Source organism: Ailuropoda melanoleuca, chromosome 5 (genome assembly GCF_002007445.2).
Source record: "Ailuropoda melanoleuca isolate Jingjing chromosome 5, ASM200744v2, whole genome shotgun sequence".
NCBI classification, from domain to species: Eukaryota; Metazoa; Chordata; class Mammalia; order Carnivora; family Ursidae; genus Ailuropoda; species Ailuropoda melanoleuca.
Window position 1 is genome coordinate 109,125,152 of NC_048222.1, and position 27,042 is coordinate 109,152,193.

The following is a 27,042-nucleotide window of genomic DNA, read 5'->3' on the forward strand; positions in this document are numbered from 1 at the left end:
ATTTCCATTTGACATTTGCCCACACTTTTTCCACTACACTGAACTACTCGGTTACTCTTAAAATGCGTGTGTGCTTGTTTTGGTTAGGGAATCTGTAGAGACTATTTAACCGGATTCTTCAAGTTCACTCACACGAACAAATTAGTCAAAGACGCCAAGAGTGTGAACTAGGACCCATTGGTTTATATTCTGCTGAGTTTCATGTTCTCTTCCTACTTTTTGTTTCTTTCTACTTAAAGTTAGTGGAATTGGCCTGTGGTTTGTTTTTCAGCTTTTTCTTACCAATTCATTAAATCTAACACCAGTCCAGATACCAAGAGACAAAAATCTCAGCATGGAAATCGGTCTCTCTTTTTTTAGACAGTGTGCCACTGACCCCTGATGATGGAAGTTTAGCGTGAACCAGGAGAGACCCAGCCGAGGAAATTCAGCTTTCCTACAACACTCCTCTTACCTGGTTAACATTTCTTAGATTTACTGACCTGACATGTTAGCTTTCTAATGTCCGGCATGTGAACTACTACTCTGAGTATTTAAAATACATTTTAGAGTTACTACTCTGTGTTCTTACTTGTCGACAGAATAATGTCAGGGTTAAAAATTCCAATTCTAGAGTCAGACAGACATGAGTTTCAGTCCTACTTAATAACTTTGTGACTTTTCTCATTCCTCATTTATAAAATGGAGATAGTAGTAGGACCTACCTCATAAAGTCATTTGGTGAATTGAACAATATGCACATAAAGCCCTCATCACAACACCTAGCGTATACATTAAGTGCTCAATAAATGTTAGCAACTGTCAAGTATTTATTATACCAAAACAATTTATCTATATTATTGCACAAACTAATGATTGAAGAGAAGAAATTAGCATTTCTAGCTTTGTAGTACATTCTCTTTGATGTTACACTGTCACAGATGCTAGCAGACGAGAGTTGATTCATCAAACCACGAGTCAGCTGTCCATAGTACCCTGTCCATAGTCTGCAACCTGGGGAAGCTGTCAGAGTTAAAATAAAATGTTGAAAAGGTTAGAAAAAGAAAGCAGTAATTGTGAGCTTTTAAAAAATACATAAAAGACTGTTTAGAAAGCTGATAACTAGAGTAATAGAAACCCAGAGTATCACTGGAGTGACAAAAGAAACTATTGAGAATGGAAAAAAGAAGAAAACAAATTTTGAATATTTGTATATGTGTTTTCATCCCTATCTCACTACATTTTTAATCGGATATCTCAGTCAGCTGCTCATTGTAGCCCTGGGAGGGAGGGAGCGAGAGAGGGAGGGACGGAAGGCAGGTATTAGTATTAATGGTAAGTCTTACCATTTCAGACACGAGGCAACTAAGCCACAGAGCTCTGGGTAACTCGTTTAGTGGCACACAGCTAATGACAGATGAGGGCTTCTCCTAAAATTAAGTAAAGACAAAACACAGGTACAGAGGTGAACAAAAGAAAGTATTTCACGTGGAAGTTTCCTCCTCTAAAAGCCGTGGGCTTAGATGGAACTCTCTCAGAGGACCTTTTCTGCTCCACATTCTGTGATTCTACTAGTAAAACCTTCTGACATGTTTTCCTTTGTGAGTACTGCAGAGAAAGGCAAGATAAATACTATGTGGAAAACACTGATTGAAAGCTTTGTAAAGAGCATAAAAAGACCAGTTGGGAGGAAAAGGAAATAAACATCTCAAGGGAAGCCAAAGTGATCAAAAGAATTATAAAAACAGGATAAAAAGAAAATCGATATTAAAAAGAGATAAGGTAGAGCTAGAAAATAAATAGTAATGTGATTCCTTTCAAGAGCGTGAGCAGACACAATAGAGACGTTAATCACTGAAAATAATTAGAGTCATCACCACTTAAATATAATGCACAGGCTGCTTCGTGTTTCTGGGCGTTGTCATGACTCTCTGCCAGGCCACCCCTTGACAGAGCGCAGCTGAAGGAAGGTTACTTACTGAGGTAGCGGCTCTCCTGCACTAAAGTGTGCGGTGGCGTTTTGGTTTTGGTTTTGGTTTTGGTTTTCTTAATTTCCTTCCTAGAAAGCAAGCTTGTCTCCAATTTGGGGCAGCCTACTTCCTGGCCGGGTGTGACTTGAGAGAAGTTGTTTAGCCTTGTTGTGCTTCGAGTTCCCTTTTTCCCTTTTCAGAAAAAGCAGGTAGGAGTAGTGCCCTCAAGCTTCTAAGTGTGTTCCAAGAAGAAGGAAACCCTGGGAGTAGAGTGCCTAGAAGAATGCTCAGTGTTTCCTGATGTGGTGGTTCAGCAGCAGCCCCCTCCTCTCCCTCATGGTTGGAGGCTTCTGCGAGTGTTTGCTCTGTCGGCTTTCCCCACGGCCTGGGCTGTGGAGCAGTCTGTTTCCTACACATGGCGTGGTTAGGGAGAATATTGTTTTTAATTTTTAACCGTCCATTTTCATGTGCTGATACTCCCTCCCCACCAATGGACCCGGTGTCAGTAGAACCGTAGGGCAGTGTTCAGATAGGGCTGGAAACCTCCCTGTGCAGGCCGAGCGTCAGCCACCGTACCTGAAACAGGACAAGGATGCAGGTCCTGCAGATAGCCTTCTTAGCTGCGCTGTGAGTGCTGCTCCGACCCACGGCAGCCAGCCCCAGGTTCAATCAGGGCCTGCTCGGCCAGAGAGATTTTGACACGCTGGAAATGTGCTACAGCCCAGCAAAGAGCAAGCTATCCAGCAGAACAAAGTTCACCAAAGGAGAAGTGTATTGCAAGACGCTCGTGGAAAAAAAAAACCAAACTGCATAATCCAGATGCAGCAGCAATGGGTTGTGATCAAGGGCAGCAAGAGACGACAGAGGCCTTTGCAGCGTCACCAACACCACAAGCATGGCTGGCAAACAGCCTCCAACTAGGCCAGTTTGTTATGCCGCCTGCTCTGCAAGCCCAGGTGCGCCTTCATTCCTGTACGAGGCTTGATTCACTGGGAACTGACTCTGTTTCCTCCTCCCCAATCTGCCTCTTTCAAGTTTTCTAATTTCTTGGGTTCCCAGGCCTCAGTATTAACCTCAGACTCCGTGGATGAGTGAAGTGCCTCATGCTTTACAAAGAAAGTAGTCTCTGACATAAATTGCCTCTACTTTCCCATTCTCTACCTGAAAACATTCTGTATTTTTCACTCACTCTGTCTTCTTTTGTGTCCAGTTCACGGACGAGGAAATAAGCCCTCTCAGGCTAACCCCTCAGCCTGGGCCTCTCGGACCTCTCCAAGGATCTGGTTTCATCAGTTGTTTCTACCCACTGGGCCTTCACTCTCTCTGCGTGGTCATGTTCAGATTCCCATGACCTTCTTCTCTTTACCAGATTTCTTGAAAACGAGGTACCCTCTCACTAATACAAATTCCATTCACTCAACTCCTTGGCCTCCTCCCCAGACCCCACTGGGCTGCCTCTTCTCTTCCCATTTTCATTAACCCCCTAGTGCTCCTCTTAATCCTGTGTGCTCGAAGTTTCTTGAAGCTTCTCGTTTCTCTTTAATGACTCCTCCTCTCTCAAAGTAACAGTAATAATAAAAAGATCAGCTAGCTTGTGTTAAACACTTGCAATATGCCGAATTCTTAACAAACATTGGTATTTATCCTCACAATGACCCCTAAGAGGCCAGCGGTATTATCCCCATTTTCTCTATAAGCAAAAGGATGGTCTGGATTGAAATTCAGGTGGGTCTTCCCCCAAAGCCTACGTTCTTAAGCTGCTGGGAGGGAATATTTCACAGAGGTCAACAGATGACAAGCTCTTTTAATTCTGTCTTCATGTCTCTTACCAGCATCCCTGCTCTCACTGTGATTCTTCAGGCTCTTATAGCTTTCTGCTTCCTGCCCAGCCTCATCCTCGCCCATCTTTCTTACACTGCAGTGGGTTACTCCTCCCGACCTCCTTAGCCCATCTAGTCAAGTCCACAGTCCTGGTCACAAGCCAGCGTCCCTGCACTCAAGTCAGCCTGAAGAGTCTGCTCTTTGCCATCTGCCCCCTTGATCCCCAGATTTCAGTCTCACTGTCCCTTACCCGAAATACACACCTACCCACGTCTAAACCTGTCCTTTAAAGCCCAGCTCAATGGTTATTTCCTTCAAGAAGATTGTCTGTGTGCTCCATCATTATCCCCCATTCCCTGCCAAGCTTGAGATAATGCTTTTCTTTGGTGCCATAACCCTCCCACCCCCTCTTTTTCTCTCTTTCTCAATCTCCCTCATATGTTTTATATATATGTATAAAATATGTGTATTATTATGTATATTACCATCTTGTAGGCCTACATGATGAACTAAGGGATCAAGGAATATGTCAGCCATGTAGTTCAGTGTTTAAAAGGAAGAGTGATATCACAATATAAATATGAGAATAGAATGTGGGGACAGTAAGGCAGTCTTATTAGACTCAAGTGATACATATCCATGAGAATCCTCAACTGAGGTGAGACACCAAAAACTCAGTCTGGGACTGAGTTTTGTTATCCAAAAAGAGCAGGAGGTAAGACTAGTTAGGAAGTATGAGCACACACGACTTTTAAAAGGAGAGAAGACCAAAGGGCAATTTTCATATTCTCTTAACACAGGGGATGAGGGGGAGGAGGAGGAGGCCCTTCTCCCTTCCAGTGAGTATATAACAAAGATCACAAGATGTGTGGATCTATTTAGGGAAGATTTTTCTCCCAATGAAAGTTATATGTGAGGATGAGGTTACTAAGGAAGGTGGTGGGATCAATTTCTTTAGAGATACTTAAAAATTGGATTGATTGTTGTATCCACAACTATATACATAGAGTCAGGTTCTGGAGCATTTTCCATTTGCTAACTCGGGGCAGGGAATGAATAGCTCACTGTACCTTCAAATCCTGATTCTGCAGGAAGGCGTAGTTTCTAACATATCAAGCACACTAACAACAACAACATTTCTAATCCTTTTGGCCCCTGGTTCTCTAAATCTTTATGTTATAAACCAGAAAATATGAATATGAAATTCCCCAGTACTGACCCCCATAATATTTAATGGATTTTAGCTAAGTAAGATTTTTTTTAATGCTTAACATATTATATAACAATAGTAGAACATAGCAGTTAAGACCATAGGCACAGCAGCCAGACTTGATTTGAATCGGGACTGTCATTTTCTAGCTCTGGGGCCTTGGATAAGCTACACAACTTCTGTGTGCCTCCGTTTTCTCCTCTGTACATAGTTATATTGTATCGCCTACCTTATGGGATAGTTGTCTTCAAATGTATAGACTTTAGAGGAATATCTAATGCACGGTAACAGCTCGAGGAATGAATACTTGTTATTTGTACTAAAACATATGATGTTAAACCTTTTTTCATACCTTGTATTCCTCCAAAGGGTGTGTTTGCTACCAGACAGGTATGCTGCTTCTTGAGGGAAGCAATTATGGAGATACATTAATGCTTTTGAGCCACTAGAATTAAGGTCAAGTGATAGCCTGGTAACTACTAACAGAGGTCCCCACTGCATGATTTTCACAAAGCCCTGAGTTATAGGCTGATTGTGTGATCTCCAGAGAATTCCACCATACATTTTTTAGAGCAACTTTATTTTTAATGACCAATAACTAGATACAGTGCAGCTGTCCTTCCATAGGTGAATGGTTATACAATTATGGTACATGCATATCATAGAGTGCTATTTAGCAATAAAAGGAACAAACTACCGATACACACAGCAAGTTGGATGACTGTCTAGGGAATTATGCTGAGGGAAAAAAGCCGATCCCAAAAGGTGACATAGCGCATCACTCCACATATAGAACATTTTGAAATGAAAACATTTTTGTACAGCTTGGTGGTTGCCAGAGGTTAGGAATGGGGGTGGGGAGAGGAGATGGGGAAAAATGGTGTGCACCACACATTTTAAAGACTTTTTCTTCCTGGATAAATGACTCAGGAATGATTCTCTAAAAAGAAATTCAGACACTTCTCTACATTTGGGCATAGAATTACGTCTGTTACCAGGATTGATCAAAAGGATATTAACATGAAGGTAGGTACTCCATTTGATTTAGGATGTGTTAAGTAGGCTTTTTATACAAGTATTTGTAAAACACTCTTTTTGCCCCTAGGAATAATTCGGGTTTCACACCAGCAGACACTGTGGCTATCATTTTCTGTTCTACACACAAATCCCTCACACTAGGTAAGTGATTCACAGAGTTAAAAACCAACTTCATATTATCCTCAGACAGTTACGTCTTATGATTTTGAAATTTAAGCAGCTCTTCAAATGAAGTGGAATGGAGCGTTGTCCACTCTGTTAGATAAAGAACGAAAGCAAGGTGAGGATGGGTCATTCCTTTTAAATACCATTACTTGATCAAACCAATTTTTGAAGGCCTAAATTTAATAGTGTAGGATTTAGTTTAATTTGTAATTATGTTTTGATACTCATAAAAGGGTTTCAATGTAGAATGTTAACATTAAAAGCCAGGGGAGGGGGTGGCAGGGATGGGGGAGGGTAGGGAACTTCTGAAAAGGAATGGGCAAAAACTTGGCTTTGGAAGGCTCTAGAGTTGCCCCTGGAAAATATTAACTTATTTTTTGGAAGCTTGGAGCAAGGTAGAGCTGTTGTTACTCTAATCTGATATTGACATTAGTTTAAAGTTCATTTCAGAATGTTATTTCTATAAAGAAACACAATGCAATTATCATTAATTAAATCTGATTAGCACCTAAAGTGAAATGTTTATTTAATGGACAAAACTAGATCAAGAAGAAAACTACTATTTTCTACTAAGCTTTATCCAGTGTAGTGGCATTATCCCAATATATAGGTTATAAAGGTCCAGGCATCTAAATCCATGTTTTTAGTCATTAAAAGTCATTAAGTTATCAGGAACGTTCTTAAAATACACATCATTCACAAACTCCTTGAGGTAGTAGACACATTGCGGTAAAAACTTGCGTTAAAAATTTCGTTACATTTTAGCACGAGACTTACTTAAGAAAATGAAAAATCAATGACATTGCTCTGTCTGCTCATGTGAAAGTTCAGTCTGTAAGCTAGAAAACAAAGACATTTCATAATGTTTTTACTAACCCCAAGCATATTTGTTTGATAGAATCTATTGTGTCTTGCCAAATTTGGAAAATGATTTCGAAATTGGACAAACTCTTTAAGGAGCACTTGCTATCTAGGGCTTCAGCTTTTTTGAATAAATGATACACGGTTGATGTTTGAGGATCAACCCTTGAATAATGCGGGGAGGGGAGCCTTAGGGGAACTGCCTCCTGCACAGTCAAAAATCCATGTATAACTTTTGACTCCCCAAAAACTTAACTACCAATAGCCTACTGTTGACAAGAAGCCTCACTGGTAACAGTCAACTAACAGTATTTTGTATGTTATATGTATATGCTGTGTTCTTACAATAAAGGCAGTTAGAGAAAAGAAAATGTTATTAAGAAATCATAAGGTAGAGAAAATACCTTTACAGTCCTGTACCATGTTGATCGAAAAAAATATCCATGTATAAGTGGACTCCTGTAGTTCAAACCCATGTTGATCAAGGGTTAACTATATTGAATGTTTATCCCTTGCAGTATTTCTGTTAGGCTTTCTTCCTAGTATCATCAAATTGAAGTTGAGAGAGCTTTGGAAGCCACATTCCAATCCTGACTTTGTGACTCTGGACAAATTACCTAACCTCCCTGAACTTTAGCTTTCTCATCTGTAAAATGGGGCAGAATAATACTCACTTTGTGAAGTTTATTAAGATTAGAGATAAAATGTGTTAAGTACCTAGCACAGTACTTGCACATAATAGATAGTCAGTACGCAGCATAATGTGAGCAGTCATTGCACTGTGTGTAGACGGCTGCAGACTACATTCTGTAGGCCACCTACAGAACTCAGCGTGCTGCCTAACTCTTTTAAGCAGTAGCTGTTGTTAATAGTTATTATTAACTCTATTAGTTACGATTGTGTTACCATTTCCAGGGTTCCAGTCCCCTGACCCCTTGTCCTCTAGATTTTCATGTAATCAGTGTGGTTTAATTCTTCACTTCAAAGAAATCATCTTGCACTGTTCTCTGCATGCTGTTATTGTGCTGTGATGTCTAGTGCTGCAGGTCTCCTGGAAAGTAAGGGGCTGTTACAAAGGTAGGGAGTCCAGAGGCAAGAGCTGCCAGGTGCCTCAGACATCCAGAGCCAGCGATCAAATGACCCCATGTCTCCAGAGAAGGTGCTGAGCCATGGCTATGCCAGATACACTCCTGTGTTACTGCCATGGGCTTTTTTTTTTTTTTAAAGATTTTATTTATTTATTTGAGAGAGAGACAGAGATAGCAAGAGAGAGCAGGAGCGGGGAGGAGTGGGTTCAGAAGCAGGCTCTCCGCTGAGCAGGGAGCTTGATGTGGGGCTCTATCTCAGGACCCTGGGATCATGACCTGAGCCAGAGGCAGACACTTCATCGACTGAGCCACCCAGGAGCCCCTGCAATGGGCCTTTAAACCCCAGACAGTCCTAGGGGTTCACTTTTGTCAGGAAAACTACAATGGATGTTTTGTCTCTCTGTGATGTTCTTCTGTGCTGGAGCTGGCCGTGTTGAACAAAGAGCTCAACCCAAGAAGTGTAGTGCAGCTCCGTCAGTGTCCTTTCCTTTTCTATAAGTAAAAAACCTACCCATTAGATCTTTTTCTTTTTTGTCTTTTTATTTTTCTTAATCTCAAAGCGATATTCTTCTGTTCTTGATGCTTTCTGAAACCTAATTTTCAGGCAAACAGGTGCTCTGAACATCAATCAGAAGTAGCTGTTTTGCTAAAAAGGTTTGAGTTAACTCGACTTTTGTCTGCTTGTGTACTTTGTTTTTGCAGCGTTCTCCCGTGAAATAGATCCTTAGATCCTCCAATAAGATACTAGTGTGGTATCTAAGTAACCATAGAGTCTAAATCCTTAGTTACTTTCATAACATGATAGCCTTGAGCACTCTTAGAATTGCAAGACCTAAATACTTGTCCTCACTCTTCACTGAGACATCCCCAGGCTTGTTTCTTAGCTCTTAGATTCGGGAATTTCACTTCCAACCTGACTAGTCTATCGTGCCTTGATCATACCAGGCTTCCTTCCTGCAGGATCCCAGGTAGCATTTAGAAATATGACCTCTTTGTTGCTTATTCAGTGAGGTGACATGGATTGCCCTTGTTCCAGCAGCACTTTTACTTCTGCCTGTAGCAAGGGGTGTCCGACTCAACATCATTAGAATGGCCTTGGTAAGCCCCGTAATTTCACTGTATCCATTTTCACAAAATGCAAGGCGTGCTGCCTTCTCCTGGTGACCTGACATCACTGGTATAGACGATATGCCATGACAGTGGCCTGAGCTACAGGCCAATAATTATCCTAGGGGAACTTCTTATCTGCATGGAAATGAAAGAACATCACACTAAGTGTGAAAAATCCATATTCCAGAAAGCAGGGAATGTATTTCAGAAAATATCACTCAGAATTGTACTTTCTCTCACCTCTCACACAAAAATGGAATACAATAGATTATAACATATTTGGCATTTAGAAAATATATCTACCCCTTTTGAGATCATTATCAAAATTTTTTTTCTAGCGATTTTGTATACATACAACAGACACACGCACACACATGTAATACCTCCAATAGAATACATTAATACATTATGAGATACTGTTCATTATTATATACAGTATTTGTATTTAAGAATAAATCATTGTAGGCCAAGTGGTACCCAGGTAACTAATGAACCGAAGATGAAGACTCTAGCTTGAGAAGCCTTCTGAGTATTCTCCTTTACACACACTTCCAGTTTATTTTATTGTTCCTGCTTTTGCCCTGTCTCAATCTTCTCAGTGTACCTGCAATCTACACAGATGCTGAATTTGATTCATTGCTTTTATTAGTGCATTTGCCATTGATTGATTAGTTCTTCGTATTAGTACTTTTTCTATTGATTGATTGCAGATGAAGTGACTATTTGACCTTTAATTATGAGGCTTCCTATTGCAAATGACATTGAGCTATGGCTTCACATAATCCATCTGGAAAGCCTGACATGATGCCATTCCCTGGAGTTCGTTCAGGAAGAAAGAGGAGGCCTGCAGGAAGCACAGCTATCACTGTGCTTCATCTAAAACAATATTACAGGGCTTGTTTGCTGCTCTCCTAGACTTCAGCTCAGGGTTGGAGGTAATTTTATATTTTGTCAAGACAGCATCACTTGCTCTGGATTGCCGTAAAAGCCACGAACTCTCCCAAACTCTTCTGTAGTTTGATGCCAATATTCGTATAATGATAATCTGTGTCACCGTAATGACAAGATACTTTCCATAGCAGAGATTGAAGAACGGCTTTTACCCTGGTTAACAGTGGCTCAGTGCACAGTCAATAGATCTCATCAAAAAAGAAATTCGATCCAAGATACTCTGTGGAATTAGTATTTTACTTTTATTCGTCCTTTTTTTCTTGAGTATTCCAATCACTTTGCTGATCTAGAGTTCCAATATACGTAAAAAACATTCTCACAACACCAAGAAAGAGGATGTTTCAGGATGTTTGAAGTCCTTAAGTGTATGTTTATGTTATTTGTAATGCTTTTAAGTAGCAAAATGAAAGCACACACTCTTACGGCATGTCAGCTGACTATTGGCAGTCCACTGTGAGATTCTCAGTCATTTCTCCTTTCCAAAGGCACTTCTGAGTTGGAAGACTGCTATTGAAATTTTAGAATATCATGATCAACACTTATTAAAAGTCCACTATATGTCTTACGTTTGTAGACACCGCGTACAAAGGTGAATCAAGGCAGGCATTCCCTCATGTTATTTATCCTTAATTATGAGGCCATGGTTGCAGCTACACAGCTGAACTGTGACAAGAAACTATGCACTAAGCAAAACAAATACAACTTTTTGGTAAGGCATGGGATTCTGCAAAGAGTGGAAAGAACACATCCCTGATTCTAGCCGGGATTCAAGTTCCAATTCTCTCACCAAAAGCTGAAACAAATCACGTAACTGCTGTGGGCCTCAATTTCCACATCTGTAAAATGAGAAGATGGACAAGACGACATGTAACGTTCCATTTCCACATCTGTAAAATGAGAAGATGGACAAGAAGACACGTGACATTCCTCCAGGCTTCAGTTTCTGTGAGTCTGTGCTCAGTAACTGCTATTTCCGTTCTTTAGGATATGAGTTTCCCTGCTGTGTGTGAAAGAGAAAAGAGTTCCTGAACAGTTATGTAAATAACGCTACAGTGTTACACAAAGGAAATACAGCTCTTGCTTCTTCCGAAAGAGGTTAAAAAATACCTTCATACTCCCAAGAGTTTCATAAGAGAAACGGAATCTGCAAAGGATCTTATTTTCAGTTATACTTGGAAGCTCTTTGAGAATGAGACAGGACTACCTGTAACTTGGGCTGAAAAAGATAATAACATCTGCGTTATTTTCTCAAGAGGAAATGGGATTGAAACACGAAAGTTTGCATTCCTGTGGTTCTTTTCCCCTAAAGCTTATCTGTGACTCTATTTGGCATATAAAGACTATTGTCTTAATAAAACTGCCCCACAATTGGGAAGCACTTTTTAAAGCATTGAGCTCATTAAATCATAAAATTAAAAACCTTGAGTAGTAGCAGGTCAGTAATTATCTTATTTTGCTTACAAAGAAATGAAAGCCTGGCAAAATTTGAAAAACTTATCCCAGATCGTAAAACTAATAGAGACTGGATTCTGAGCCACCAAACTTCCAGAATTGCATTGAATAATAAGATACAAAAGTACTTTGAAGACCAAAAAGTGCTATACTGATTCCAAATATTGTGAATGGGAAATCTCAGTGTGAGTTTGAAGTATTTTATTAATTGTTTAAAAAAGAAAATCACTTCTGATGACATCGCTAGTTATAAAACAGTTTAAAAATACTTACTATCTATTAATTGTTCCCACAAGCACATATTTCCATGTGGCCCAGTCATAAACTGACACTCATTCCTTCTATCTTCTTTAATAACAAAAAGTTGTATTCTGCCCTTCCCTTATGCTCATCTGTTTTGTTTCTTTAATTCCACATGTAAGTGAGATCATATAGTATCTGTCTTTCTCTGACTGACTTATTTCACTTAGCATAACATCCTCTAGCTCCATCCACATCGTTGCAAATGGCAGGATTTCATTCTTTATGATGGCTGAGTAATAGTCCAGTGTGTGTGTGTGTGTGTGTGTGTGTGTGTGTGTGTGTACCACATCTTCTTTATCCATTCATCTGTCGATGGACATCTGGGCTCTTTCCATAGTTTGGTGTTGCTGCTATAAACAATGGGGTGCAGGTACCCCTTCGAATCACTATGTTTGTATCCTTTGGATAAATACCTAGTAGTGCAATTGCTGGGTCGTAGGACAGTTCTATTTTTAACTTTCTGAGGAACCTCCATACTGTTTTCTAGGTGGTTGCACCAGTTTGCATTCCCACCAACAGAGAGGGAGGTAAACTATAAGAGATTCTTAACTATAGGAAACAACCTGAGGGTTGCTGGAGGGGAGGTGGGTGGGGCGACTGGGTAACTGGGTGACAGGCATTAAGGAGGGCACTTGATGTAATGACCACTGTGTGTTATATCCAACTGATGAATCACTAATTTCTACCCCTGAAACTAATAATAGACTATATGTTAACTAAATTGAACTTAAATAAAAAGTTTAAAATAAATAAATAAAAATAAATAAAAAGATTTCAAGACATAATAGCCAAACAAAAAGTTATGTTCTATATTCTATTTAAAGTGAGTCTTGATGAGTCAGCCCTCACCTTTCATGAGTCATCACTGTCTGCACTTTTTTCTGGCAAACTAAGAGCCATACTACTGTATGACTAGATAAGCTGTTAAAATGGAAATAGAAATCCAGAGTAGAGACAAAAATAGAAGTTTGTGTGTGGGCCAGAGCCATAAATACATGTCTGTCCTGCGGTTTGCTGCTGGGGCTACAGCTGTGTAAGGAAAGGCAGTTTGGGGACCTGTGTCATTTGACAGATTCTTAAAGATGCCACTGAAATTATAGACACAGTAGATTTTACTACTATGCTGAAGAAAAGTGAGGGAGCGTCCGTCATAATGTACCATTTTCTGATCCACATAGAAAAAGAAAGAAATGTAAGTTCTCTAAATGGCACACTTATGTTCTTCAGAGGTCTGTGGATTATTTTGTTTTGAGTTTTTGATTCTGAGTTTGATGTCTGAAAATCATTACTAGCATATCTAGACTTATGTAATAAAAATTTAGGAAGTTCCCAGGTTCTAGGCAGCAAGTCTGAAATTAAAGATAATAAAACCTCTTTGGTTTTTGGTTTTATTACCCTGACCCTCAAGTACCATTAATCTTAATGATAAGCCAGGAGATGTTCATCTGGAAGATCAGCGCCCTGATACCCACAGGCTTCTCCTCCTCCTTCACATTTTCCTATGCAGGAGACTGTCAAACGTTTTTAACTACAACCAACAGTTGGAAAGACATTTTACAGTGTGATCCGGTATGCATTGCTTGAGTGGGAAAGTTTTACAAAATAACATGCACTCTTACTTTATACGATATGTTCCATAATCTATCCAAGTGGTCGATAAAACCCATTATTTTGATATATAATCCAAGGTCTGAGAAGTATTACCTTATACCTGCTTGGTGAAATTTTATGCTCTTCCTCAGATAGTTACCGTGTAGGCTTTCATTTCTACTGTCTTTTTTTTAATCGAACTTTAACCCAAATTTCTGATACCATGGAGGAACCAGAGGTGAATTAAAACTCAGAACAGTTCTTGATTTGCAGTAATATAAGATCACCAGCATTTAGATTTTATTAATGCGGCTTATATTGAGAATTTCTGTTGGTTTATTTATTTTTTAATTGCGTCTCTATTCATCATGGTTTTTTTGTTTTGTTTTTTTTTTAAAGATTTTATTTATTTATTTGACAGAGAGAGAGACAGCCAGCGAGGGAGGGAACACAAGCAGGGGGAGTGGGAGAGGAAGAAGCAGGCTCCCAGCAGAGCAGGAAGCCTGATGCGGGGCTCGATCCCAGGACCCCGGGATCACGCCCTGAGCCGAAGGCAGACGCTTAACGACTGAGCCACCCAGGCGCCCCCATCATGTTTTTAATAGTAGTAGGAATAATGATAACAGCTAACCGTATTTGGGTACTTAATGGGCAAACACTGCTGTGTGCTTGTTACGTGAAGTAATTTACTTGAAAATACTTTTGCGTCCCAGTGTGGGCATCACGTAGGTATGTACTGCTTAGTTTAGAGTTCAGTTGGTCTAATGGAAAATTCTCACCCAAGTGTTCAGCTACTATTTTATCAGAAAGGGAATACTCGAGAGGCAGCGCCAACAAATGCTTTTGTTACCTGTATCTCCGTCAACCAGAGATTTTGCTAATCAGCATAATGAATTCTGAAATAGGTTTTTATTGATGAAATTACTGACTTGTTACTTTGCATGTAATAAATGGACGCTCACTGATCAGTAGACACTACAAGAAATCTTGCGAGTCCAGTGGCTTGAATCGGAAACCCTCAGGGCTGTGCTGGAGGCTCATCCCTACGTGATTTTGTGCTGCTCTTAGAAGCATCTGTGGTTGCCTGAGGCTGACTGTAAGGGTCACAGAATTCTGCTCTGGAATGTTGCTGTGTGTGCTTTGAGAGACTGCACGCAAGGGGCTAGTGAGAGAGCTTGAAAGGTCAGAGCTGGGACTTTCAGTCGATGGGATAGGTTGTTTAAACTATTTTTGTGCGTGAGTACTAATATGCGTTCAGTTAAAAATGCCTGTGTGTGTGGCAGTTTGCTTTTTCATTCAAACTTGCTGGCCAGCTTGTGGGGGTGTGGCTCACCTTGACCCACCTTAAAACTCTTTCTTTGGCCACTACACAGTATCAGCCAGAAAGAATCTGAAACCTGTGCATGACCACCCTGGTGTAGGGCACCTCCCAACAGTCCTTTACACACACCAGCTCACGTCATTCCCACAATCACCTCGGAGAAGGAAAGTGAGGTTCCTAAGTGATAAGCAACTTGTCCAAGTCACAGGACCCACATGGCAGAGACAAAACTTATATCAGGTCTGTCTTTTAACCACTGTACTGAGCTGTAATGGGAGTTCTTCAGGGAGTCTTGCGCTCTATATCAGTCCTGTGGTTCACTAGGTATGAAAAATTTAGGCTAGATGATCTCTGGGGCCCTTCTTGTTCTAACATTCAATAATTCTCTGACTTTGAAAGGTATTCAGCTCTAGAATCTTGAGCCTTCAAAGGGGTACCTTAAGATCAACATTTCCCCAAGGGTGGCTCTCTAAATTATAGCAAATCACTTCCTTTAAAGAAAAAAAAAAAAAAGGAGAGTACTGGACCTGATCTGATTCAGAATTTTCGAGAGTAAGACCCTGGAGTCTGATTTTTAAAACATACCAAAAAACAGTATTATGCCCCTGAAAGTTTAGAGCCACCATAATACATGCATCCAGAATCACCTTTTGGTTTCCAGAGATGCTGGCTCACCCTCCCAGGTCTTTAGGGAAGCTTTGACCTAGCAGAGCATTCAGCAAGTTTTGGGTAAGTGCTTTTTTATGATAATGGAAACTAGTCTGGGTCAACTTGGCTTGGTTGGTTTTGGGTGTTGATTTTTTTTAAACTTTAGTCTGGCCACGATGTGCATACTTTTTATCTCATTATTAGCCAAAAGGAGATACTTAGGACATAGATGCTCATGACATATTACAAAGTAGCATAAAAAGATAAACAATAATTAGTCAAGCAGAGAAGGACAATTATCATATGGTTTCTCTCATCTATGGAACATAAGAAGTAGGAAGATCGGTAGGAGAAGAAAGGGATAAAGAAAGGGGGGTTAATCAGAAGGGGGAATGAAGCATGAGAGACTATGGACTCTGAGAAACAAACTGAGGGCTTCAGCGGGGAGGGGGGTGGGGGAATGGGATAGGCNACAACAACAACAAAAAACAAAGCAAAAAAAAAAATTTTTAAAGCAACTCGGTAGGCTTGGACTCTAATTTCTCGGAATCACTTACCTCCTCTTTCCATGGCTTCAGTATGTGATATTGTGGTTGTGTCTACAAAGGATAAAAACTTGCTCCTGTTTTTCTAACCTATATCTATATTTGTGCCTGAACTTCAAAGGTCTTTTGAGTTCCCTTTGCATCAATGTGGTTAAACCACAGCTTTTGTATGTGGAAGTATGCCAGTATGTCACAAGTCATAACCTGATCACAGGAAAGCTGTTCACTTAGTGTCTGCCCATCAGTCCCTAGCATCCGCTCCAAAAGGGAAGCTTTCTTTTTTAAGCTGAGAGTAAAGTTTAAGCATATTTAAAATCATTTCAGCATGCCTGGTATTTGAAAGTTATCCTTATATAAGTCCCTTCATGAAAGGAAATATATATGATTTTTCCAAAAAATCTTACAGTATAATTAATACTGTGGAAAGATTTTTTAAAAAGAAAGAAAAGAGGGTTGCCTGGGTGGCTCAGTCAGTGAAGCCCCCAAGTCTCAATTTCTAGTCAGGTCATGATCTCAGAGTCCTGGAATCGAGCCTGGTGTCCATCCATGGGGCTCCCTGCTCAGTGGGGGGGGTCTGCTTGTCACTCTCCCTCTGCCCCTCCCCCCCATCATGCACTCACGCACACACTCTTTCTCAGAAATAAATAAAACCTTTTTAAAAATTAAATTAAAATTAAAACAGAAAGAAAAGTAAAGAAACACAAGATAAAATCGCTGCTTTCCAGAAGTCAGCACTCTGAAAGGGACAGCAACCCAAGTAGAACCATAAGCACTTAACCAGAAGTCGTAGACAGATGAAGGCCAGGGGAGTTTTGGCAACACCCTAGCGACAAGGTTTCAGCTCCCGTAGCAGTCCTCAGCAGTCACCATTCTCAAAAGTTTTAGGAATGCTTCAGACCTCACCCTGGATGATTTCAGTGGCAAGCCCCTCCCTGGTCGGTCCTGTAAAGTACTAAATTCGAGCCCCACAATTCTATCTTATAATGCTCTTTCTAACCACAATCATAACCCTAATCGCCATCATCTATGCCAGGTGCCGTACTAGGTGACAATACAAACCCTGCGTCACTAAAACCTCCAACTCCCCTTTGAGACAGTTACTTTAACTTCATTTTGAGCAGATGTGGAAACTGAGGGTATTAGGCTTAGATCACCTGACCATATAGCTGGTAGGTGGTGTGGTCAGGATTTAAACCCAGGTCTCTGGTGTCAAAGACCAGGTCCCTTCTATCACACCACCCAGGCTTCTGGAAATATCTAAGAAGGCCGTGTTAGCTGTCCGCTGCTCGCTCAACTTCAGTGACGGGGCAGGAGCAAGAGGAGCCAGTGTTTACCCGCACCAGCTTCACTGCAGCTGGGCTTGGCTTATGGGGGCCCCTCGAAGTATGTACGAAATCCTTATCCTGTGTGCTTCAAATGTTAACTCTTAGTGCCATCAAGTTAGTGCAAACTTCTATTTCCTGAGTTTCATATTTATTTCAAAGTAAAAACCACCCCGTCATGTTAGAAGTAGCTCTACAGAGATTAATTTTACACATTAATAATCAGTAACACACCCAAAGTCACATACGCTCCATGCTTCCGAAACGGAAATGCCCAAGAAGAGGGGAACACACTGTGGTGTTCAGGGGCTGGTGCTTTCTGAGGAAGCCTTCGCCCCGTCCAGGAGAGCTGACAACGGCCCATCTCCCAGTGCTCCCCGCAGTTCTGTGCTTGCTGTCAGTTGCAGAGGGGTTTGGTCTTTATTATTATTATTATTATTATTATTATTGTTAATATTTAGAAAGTGTGCCCGCAGCAGAGCTAAAATGAGCATCACAGAAAAACAGTGGTTTACTGCGTTTGAAGACTCTCACCCAGGAGACCTCATTCACTTGAAGTTCGTGTCTCTCCATCTCCACTTGCACACAGAGGCCTGTGAATAACAGTTGGCATTTCAGAGTTGCATCTCCAATTATTTATTTGGTTGCATCTCTTCCCAGAAGTTCCCTTAATTGAACCAGACACGATAACCCCATTTGCATGTATTTAATGACAGCCAGCTCCATGCCTCTTTCCAGCAAAGAACAAACGAGCCTGCAGCTGCAAAACGAGGGGGACAGCCTCCGCCTCCTTGTCCCCATCTACAGCCCCAGACACACAACTGCAGTCAGAAGTTAAAGTCAGCTGCCCACTTTTTAAAGCCACGGGGTACTCGGTAGGTTTTTGACGAGTTACCGTGGGGACAAGAGGAGATGTGAAACTGGGCACAGCTCAGAAGAGCCCTGGGTCCCCGGAAGCCGGCTTGTTTGAAATGTCATCTCTCCTGAAGCCGAGCGGTAATCAGAGTGTCGCCGTGACACTTCCCAGAGCTGCCTTCTCTGTACGTGTGCTCTACGTACTAGTGCCGCCTGTACACAACTCGTCACCTCTAGTACTTGACTCTCGTACTGCGAGAGCAAACTTTCTCAATATTAGTAAAACACAAACCCTTCTGCACTGACTGACGGCAGAACCAAACAGGAAGGGCCGTTGCCGATGAAGAGATGCTTTTAAAACACAGTCTCCTTGATCCATTCATTCACTCACCAAGTGTTTATTTAGTGCCTACTGTATGCCAGCCCCTGTGCCAGGCCCCATGGGCTATAGCAGTGAACGAGGTACAGAAAAGTTCTTGCCCTTAGCTAGCTTCCTTTCCAGCAGGCTTAAACAGACAAGCACTTAAACATATAACCATCCAGTGACTGTAAGTGACATACAGAAAGAGAGAAGCAGGCTTATCCCGGGAGCCAGATGTGGGACTTGATCCCAGGAACCTGGGATCATGACCTGAGCCGAAGGTAGACACTTAACCGACTGAGCCACCCAGGCGCCCCAAAACCACAGTTCTCTTAGATATGTGAAGTACTCAGAGGTTAAGGAAAACAGAGGGGTTTAGTAAAACATCATTATTTCCAGAAATGGCTCCCAGGGCTTTCTTAATTTCTTCTTCTGCCTAAAAGCCTTCTAAATGAGGCCTTAACTCCCCATTTTTTATATCATTCAGAATAAATAAAGAGCAGGAGGGGGTTAGTAGGATATCACCTAGCCAAGTTAAGCTACAGAAACCTGGGTCAATCTTTTTAAAACAGAAGGATTTAGGGGGGCCTGGGTGGCTCAGTCGGTTGAGTGTCTGACTTGTGATTTCGGCTCAGGTCATGACCTCATGGGTCATGAGATCGAGCCCCAAGTCAGGATCCGTGTTTAACGGGGAGTCTGCTTGAGATTCTCGCTCCCTCTCCCCCTTCCCCCTGCGTGCTCTCTCTCTCTCTCTCTCTCTCAAATAAATCTTTAAAAAACTAAAATAGATGGATTTAAGGATAAATAGTGCTGGTTTCTAATCCCCAAATCAAAACTGCCTCATTTTTTTGTGTCAGGAGACATCTCCTCTGAGGTTGACATTCATCATAAACATGGTACCATCAAGAAGAAAGTTACTGCCAGAGGGTGATTAATGGCCATGTTGACAAAACAAAAAATGTATATTAAAAAAATACTGTGCATTTGTGTCACGGCTTCCTCACATTTACCATGTAACTAAGACTTGGAAGCCTTCCGGAAGTCCCACTCTCCACCAGTAAGAGGGCCATCAGTGCAAAATTTTAGGGAACACTACGTTTAGAGGGTGGGAGCTGTGCCGGATCCGTGGACGCTCACGTCCTACCCGCCCGCTTCTCTGTGCCTCGGGCTAACAAGATTTGAGTGTGTGTCTTCATTTATATGGAAACAAAACTAAAAAATTCTGTAAAATTCAACGAGGCTTTCCAGAGCCAGAGTTGAGTGAATTCTGTTCTGAGCCAGGGGCCAGCTCTGTATTGGCGATCATGTTAAACATATTCTGATGACCTTGTGTTATTTTTGTCACACGAAAGCCTCAGTCTATTTTTGGTGTTTTCACATCCTGTGAGCATGAATATTAGCCAGATTTTCTCTTAAGAAGACAAAAGGCTCTTCCTTCACAGCCTCAGAAAGGAAAAAAAGTAATCTCGATCTACTTCCTGCCCACCTTGTCTCCATACATATGGTGACCCCTCCTGGAAGACACAGCCAGCATTTGAATGAAGGCTCCCTGGCTCAATTCTTTAATTCATTCTGGAATTCCCTGCTTGCTAATTACTCCTACAGCGCTGTCAGACAGGTGAAGGTGTGCCTAATCTTCCGAGGCAGAAACCTTCAATTGTAGAGTTAAATGTTTCATTGTCAGCATCTGGTGAGCCGGCTCAGGCCATTCATTAAACGTCTTTTCCAATCAGAACATACCTGTTTCAAAACAGAAATAACACCAGCTGCTCATTTTGGTCTTTTCCTGCATCTTTATTTACGTAAAACTTTCAGCAAAGTGACGGGCTTACGGCCCAGATAACTAAAGACTAAAACACCATCTTTTCTTTTCCTAATGGGCCAAAAATGGTCATAAAACCACCTTTTATCTGAAGCAAGTGGAAGGCCGGAAGCTTAAGCACTTGTGTTGAAAGGAGTACCTCTCTTTTCCTTTCAGACTTTTCTTGTGTAAATATTATTTTTCTTAGGTTTCCCCCTCTGTCTTCAATGTAAATGTTATCAAGCATCTCTTTTCTCTGGGGTCCGCCAGCACTGTGACAAATGAGCATTCAGGCATTGCAGGCCCGGAGTCTAGCTGAAGACCACTCGTGCTGGAACCAGTCCCCCCAGTCACTAGCTGTGCCAGGCCTTGGGGAGATGGGTCCTGACTGCTACCTCAGGGTCCTTGTCTGAGAAATGGAGAGAAGAGTGGAAGCTGTACTCGCACTGTAGACGTGAGGAGGGAATGACCTGATGGTTGCACACTCACCGAATGGTGCCTGACCCAGAGGGAGCCCTGTGTAACTACCTTTCACAATCCGTATTCTGCCTCACCAACATACAAATGCAGATCAGAAACATCCGTGAACTCCAGATGCGGCTTCTGAAGTACAAGATGGGATTGCTGAAAGACTAACACACCAGCACTGCTCTCTCTTTCCGAAAGCTTTTGACTCCTGCAAAGATGGTTCTTTTCTCTTCATAATGGTCTTAGACCCGTAGCTTGTCACCTTATACTTGTTAATTGCCCTGCTCTTCCAGGCCTAATTGTCCCTTTTGGATAAAAAAATATTTTGGGGGTTCTGGTCTTGAAAGATGAAGAATAAATCTCTCAGAGTTGTACATCAGAAAAGAAACCTGACATTTAAAACCTTCCTAACTGTGAAGGGGAGGGTGTTAGCAAGCAGCATGAGCTCCTGAGAGGAAAACAGAGAGGCTGTTTGAGGCCAGTTTGTGAAGCACGTTTGCGGACATCTCCTCTGTGGATTTTAAAGTGTCCCTTTCCCCCTCCTATGCTATCTTCAGAGAAACCAACCATATGACATTTTTCAGGCTTCAGAGGTTAGAAATGAAAATTCCATTTGTACATATCTGTTAAACTGGGGCAAGATGATGGTGTTTTTCTGCCAGAGATCTAGCCAGGGGGGTTTGTCAGAGATCCCGGAGCTGCCGTTGTTGCCTTTGTATTCAGAAATTTGGAAACGCTCAACATGTATGTGGGTTCCACGAACCCCACACTGGGATCCCGGGGAAACTGCTAGAGAGCTCATGTTTGCATATGTTACTTAGTTGTACCTCATTTTGAATGTCTTTTGGTACAAAAAGGACAAAAATGTTTTCTTCTGTGTCTCATACAGCTGCGGTGAGTCATAGCAAAGATAATATGGCAGGAGATTCCAGTTAAAGAGGGAATGACAGGAAAAGAACAGGGAAGCAAGTAAAATGTAAATCATTGGCAAGGGTAAAGCAGCATAATCCACATATTAAAATACCTTGGAGAATTTGAGCAGAAGACCAGTCATTTAGGGGCGCCTGGGTGGTGGCGTTGTTGGGCGTCTGCCTACGGCTCAAGGCGTGATCCCAGTGTTCCGGGATCGAGCCCCACATCAGGCTCCTCCGCTGTGGGCCTACTTCTTCCTTTCCCACTCCCCCTGCTTGTATTCCCTCTCTCACTGTCTCTATCTCTGTCAAATAAATAAATAAATAAATCTTTAAAAAAAAAAAAAAAAAAAGACCAGTCATTTAGAAGGGAGTGAATGAGAACAGAGCATACGATCTGTGATATCCTGTCCCCCTTCCCGAGGGAATCTGCAGGAAGTGGACTTGCCAGCCTTTGGAACATACCAGAGGGGGTTTGGGGGGAGTCCTGAAATAGCCAGGATTATAAGCAGAATGTAATTCTGGGGGCTGTGCAGACTAACACCACCTGCTCCAAAAGGCCATATCTTAGGGGAGCTCTTAACTGATCCAGCAGGCCTCTGATGGGCAGCGAGCCAAGCCCATACCCATTGACAGAAGTAGCAGGCCTTTCTTTTACCCCCACTAAAAAGAGACAAAAGTCAAAATAACCCAAACGGTCACCGAATCCATTTGCCTAACCACTGTGTTCCTAGATAGCAGTGCTGCGTTCTCTCACTGCCGTGTGCCATGATGCTGTTATTGGGTGGAATTTGCTCTTTGCCTAGATTTGGCATGGTCCTCTCTTCTCTCCCTGGTAAATGAGTGAGAGCATACACTCCCTGAAGGCAGGGGGAGGGGGCGGTTGCCCATTAATTCACTGTACGCAGAAGAGTGTCTGACACATAGACGAAGACTTACTACTCTCAGACTTTGAGCATTATTTCGCTTGGCATTTATTAAAAAAAAAAAAAACCTACACAATAAGTACATTTTACAGATGTGAAAACTAAGGTTTACTAACTTGCCCGACCAAGGTCACACAGGTGGTTGAGTGGTAGACACAGGATTCTAACCCAGGGCTCTGACTCCCGTGTCAGGCTTCGTCACTGCTACACTGACCTGCCTCACGTAGGCTACTGGATATAGTAGATTATAAATCGCTGCAGGAAAGTGACAGCTACATTACTGAAAATTCGCCTGCTTTAGGATAATCCTAACTGAAAGCCTTTTCTAACCAAATTCCAAAACTGCTGTTGGACTTTATCATGGCTTCATTTTGTGCTCTAGAAATGGCATGTAATTGCTCCTTTGTTCAGTAATTGACATAAATTAGTGCCAGTGAGTTTGACTTTCTGCGACTATTTGTCTCTAAAGAGAAGGACTGTGTGTGTGTGTGTGTGTGTGTAGGAGACACAGAGATTGGCACTCAGTGATGCTGGACGAGTGTCTCTGTTGCTCAAACAGCAACTACCTTCCAGGATTATTTTATGATTGGGGAGACCATCTATCCCAATGACTTTTAAAGGTGAGCGTGGTCTTTTCTGAGAGATTCCCTGAGGAAGAGATAGAATCCACATAACAGTGTGTGGGACATTTAGATAGTAAACTTATGGATGTTTCTAACTAAGAACAGACTAAACAAAAGCGGGAAATCACCATGACAACTGAGGAGAGAAGCAACTGGATTCCAGATCTGCCAGCAGCTCTCTCCAAAACTCAGCGAAAAGTCTGAGAAAGCCTTTAAATGGAAAGCAAGTGATGTGAATTCAGGCGAATGAATGCCTGAAAGACAGGAAATGATCCAGGTGATTGGAATATACTCGATCTTGGCTAAGTGAGCACGTAAGTGTAATATTAGCCTTCAAAGGACACAGACGGTGTTTTTAAACATATTTCCTCTCCTGCTCCACACTTCAGTACTCCTTTCAAATTTCGTGTTCTCGGTCAGGCCAGTTTCTTTCCTTCCTGCCACAGCAAATTTTATGCTAGGAAATACAGTCCTTTCCCCAAGGGTGTGTGGAGGCGTTCTCTGCAGACTTCAGCAAAGCAACTACTATTCCTTCTATATCCTGTCCTTTTAAGTAGGAAACATTCCTTTAGTACCTATTCTTAAATAATCAGCCATTTGTTAAGTAACAGTCCTGTGCTTAAATACTGCAGGAGATTAAAGGACAAATGTCATACTTTGCCTATGTTCAGGGGAAAGCAAAACGTACCCCGAAGGAAAGAATGGCAGAATCAGCAAATGCTACATTATCTGATGCCAAGAGGAAGAGCGACTTCTTTCCTCAAAAAAGGAAGAAACCTGTAGAGAGGCCACCTCAGGGTGGAGGAAGTAGAAAGCTGAGCCTGAATGAAGCCCCAGGATTTAGGCACGTAGGGAGAAACGGCAAGATCCGACAGAGACTCAGCTTTTACAAAGACAAGAAAGTGCTAGACCCGAGCCAGTGACAGCAATTGGCAAGGGAAAGTTTGGTTTAATGGAGTTGGCACGGCTCAGGGATTAAAAGTAAATAGACCAAGGTCCAATTGTGCCTCTACTGAAATGCACGATGTATGATGTCAGGCAAGTCACTTCACTGCCCTAAACTCCGGTTTCCTCAGGCTTAAATGGGAAAACTGGCCCTACTTCTTCACAGGGCCACCGGGAGGATTAAATGAGATAATGCAGGCAAAGCACTTAGCATGCAGCAAGCACTTACAAAATGGTGGCCGTAGTAACTGTTCTTTACTGAAGTTGAATAGGGAGAGAATGTGATGAATGGGCACTGGAAAGTCATTGTAATTCTTGAGCAGGCTATTGGCTCTAATTAATGTGGGTTTGGGCAAGATTAATCTGGCCGGGGTTTGGAGGATTGATGAAGGAAGAGTCTGAAGACGGGCTGATGTCAGGAGGCTGTAAGAGTAATTTTGGCTCGATTTTCTGAGGCACTGAATTAGGCAGGTGGCAGTGAAAACTGAGGGGGAAGGAGAGTGGCAGATGGAGGAAAGAGTCTACAGAATTCAGGGGCTTGATCGAGGGGCAAGAAGACAAATAGAATTAGTCAAAGATAATCCCCAAACTGTGAGTCGTAGGAACTGGGTGAGCCAGTGACAGAATGGGTTACATGAGCTATGCTGACAGATAGCATCCCTCTGATGGAGGAAAGCTGACGTATCAGGGCAAGAGCTACCAGAAGGTGAGCCCCAGAAGGGCAGGGACCTTGGCCGCACTACTCACCTGATAGCCTCCGCAACGAGGACAGCGCTTAACACTGGGCAGAGGCCCGAAAGGTATTTTTTAATGAACGGATGGCGGAATAGTGAGAACACGGTGCATCCACAAGTAAGTAAATTGCACAGTGATATCAAGTAGCTAGTTTTTCTATAATGAACAATAGAGCAGCCTCAGCCTTCAGCATGGGTTAAATTAAAGTCCATATTTAATCTAGAAAGAAAAATGTTTCTCAAGGAAGCATGAAAAACTGTCCATCCAACAGAAAGTATAAACTCTTGCAACTTGAACATTGATACAAAGGGAATTTTCTAATTCAGAGAACATAAAATAAACATATTTAAAATTGGGAGGGGAAAAAAAAAAAACCTCATGCTTGTACGTATTGTTTTATCCTTTCCATCCTGGGTATAGGATAAAAGAAACCCCTTACTTGCTTGTTAGAAGAAGAAAGCCCTCACTTGAAGTTCCTACTTGGCAGATGTCAGTTGAAAGCTCTGCGTATGGAATATGCTACAGTGTCAAACTCTGTTGGATAATTTTAGACGAATGTGTCCTGTGTGACATGGAAATACGGCATGCTGTACAGTACTGATTTCCCAAGTGTTTGCAGCAGGTAGTAACGTGCTGGGGGAGCGCTCTTCATCTATCCACACAGTGTGCTTGTAGAGCAACGGGGAAATGCTTTTGGTGGAAATTACTTTAGTCAGAGAAAGAATCCATTTACAATATGCGCCTTCGAACATCTTTCAGACAATGCATTGTATTAAAGAGGCATTTTTTGATTAATGTTTTATAAACATTTTTCAGCATGACAGCTTAAAGCCCCTGTAAAATTGTAAATGCGTGCATCGTGTTCACTTCCATAAAGTCAAATGCCATCTCATAAAGTCTAGTTGGATCCTGTCAACCGTGGTGACACAGAATCAGTACCTGGGAGCATTAAAATTAATTTGCTTCATTTATATTACTGCAGTGATAGCAAGATGAAAAGAGTCCTATATTTAAATTTTACTTTAAAAAGAAAACTCTTTCTAGTAAGTTTGTTTGGTTTTTTAAAATTATTGCCATTTTTTCCTCCTGCTTAAAGAATGTCGTGAAAACGGAGTGATAGTCGCCTAGTAAATTTGTGATGGGATGTGGAAAAATACAGATCCGTTGATTCAACACACTCTTTTGGAGCACCTAGTCTGTGCTCAAAGATGAAGAAGAAACCGCTGGTGGTAGTAAGTGCAGTGAACGCTAGTCTGGAGCGAGTCGCAGGCTGGGTAAGCAGAGTAGAAAGGACCTGATGGCCAGCGTGGGACTTTGAGGATGGCATTCCAGAGGAGGCAACCTAAGAGCCGAGGGCTAGAACTGGGTGAAGCGAGACGTGGGTGGTGGGCATTCTAGGCCAGAGGTGCTCGTGTGCAAAGGCCTAGTGGGGGGGAGGCAGAACGGGCGCTCCTCCAGGCTGGAGCACAGAGACAGCAGCAGGGGGAGCATGACATCAAGACGTAGAGGGATGGGGGCCAGGTCAGGAGAGTCCTCGTGCACCACACTTAGGAGTCTCCCCTGGGTCACAGACTCCTGAGGGGTTTGACAGGATCCGATTTTGTGCTCGCTCTGGCTACAGAGCGAAAAAGAGCTTAGAGAGGACACATGTGAAGTCGGAGAGACTGGTGTGGAGACAACGTGGGAACGCCACTGAGAGCTGACTGGCCTGAAGGAAGCTTCTGGGAAGGGGGGGTGAGTGGTCACAGGCGTGCCCAGGAAGTCACCTCGTGCAGGGTTAGGTCACATTCCGCTCCTGGCATGCCTTGGCCTTTTACAGAGCAGTTCATCAGCTCTGTGAGTGCTGACTGAGCAATGAATGACGGGAGTGAGTTGCTCAATGAGTGAGTGGAGAGGATGAGAGGGCGCACATGACATAGGCTTCTGGAATAAGGGCTACCGCTGGTGTTCTGATTGGACTTGAAGATCACATTTTGCCCAATTCATGACCAAGTGGCAGAAATCACCGAATGGTGAGTGCAGGGGCTCTTGCAGGTTCCTAAC

General features: G+C 42.2%; 1 protein-coding gene and 1 long non-coding RNA gene across 5 annotated transcripts in view; one reads left to right on the plus strand and one right to left on the minus strand.

Moving 5' to 3' along the window:
• Positions 1-27,042, plus strand: part of SLC10A7 (solute carrier family 10 member 7) — a 260,057-nt gene that overhangs the window by 224,743 nt on the left and 8,272 nt on the right. For all 4 annotated transcript variants that reach the window (XM_034661552.1, XM_034661551.1, XM_002916240.4 and 1 more), the window contains one exon: positions 6,086-6,159. In XM_034661552.1, the coding sequence (XP_034517443.1) occupies positions 6,086-6,159 (74 nt within the window). The remainder of the gene's footprint in view (positions 1-6,085; positions 6,160-27,042) is intronic.
• LOC117802420 lies at positions 846-2,054 on the minus strand. Its single transcript, XR_004625826.1, has 3 exons — positions 1,959-2,054; positions 1,326-1,409; positions 846-1,002 (listed from the first exon to the last, which is right to left on the minus strand). It is a non-coding gene; the product is annotated as an uncharacterized LOC117802420 (long non-coding RNA).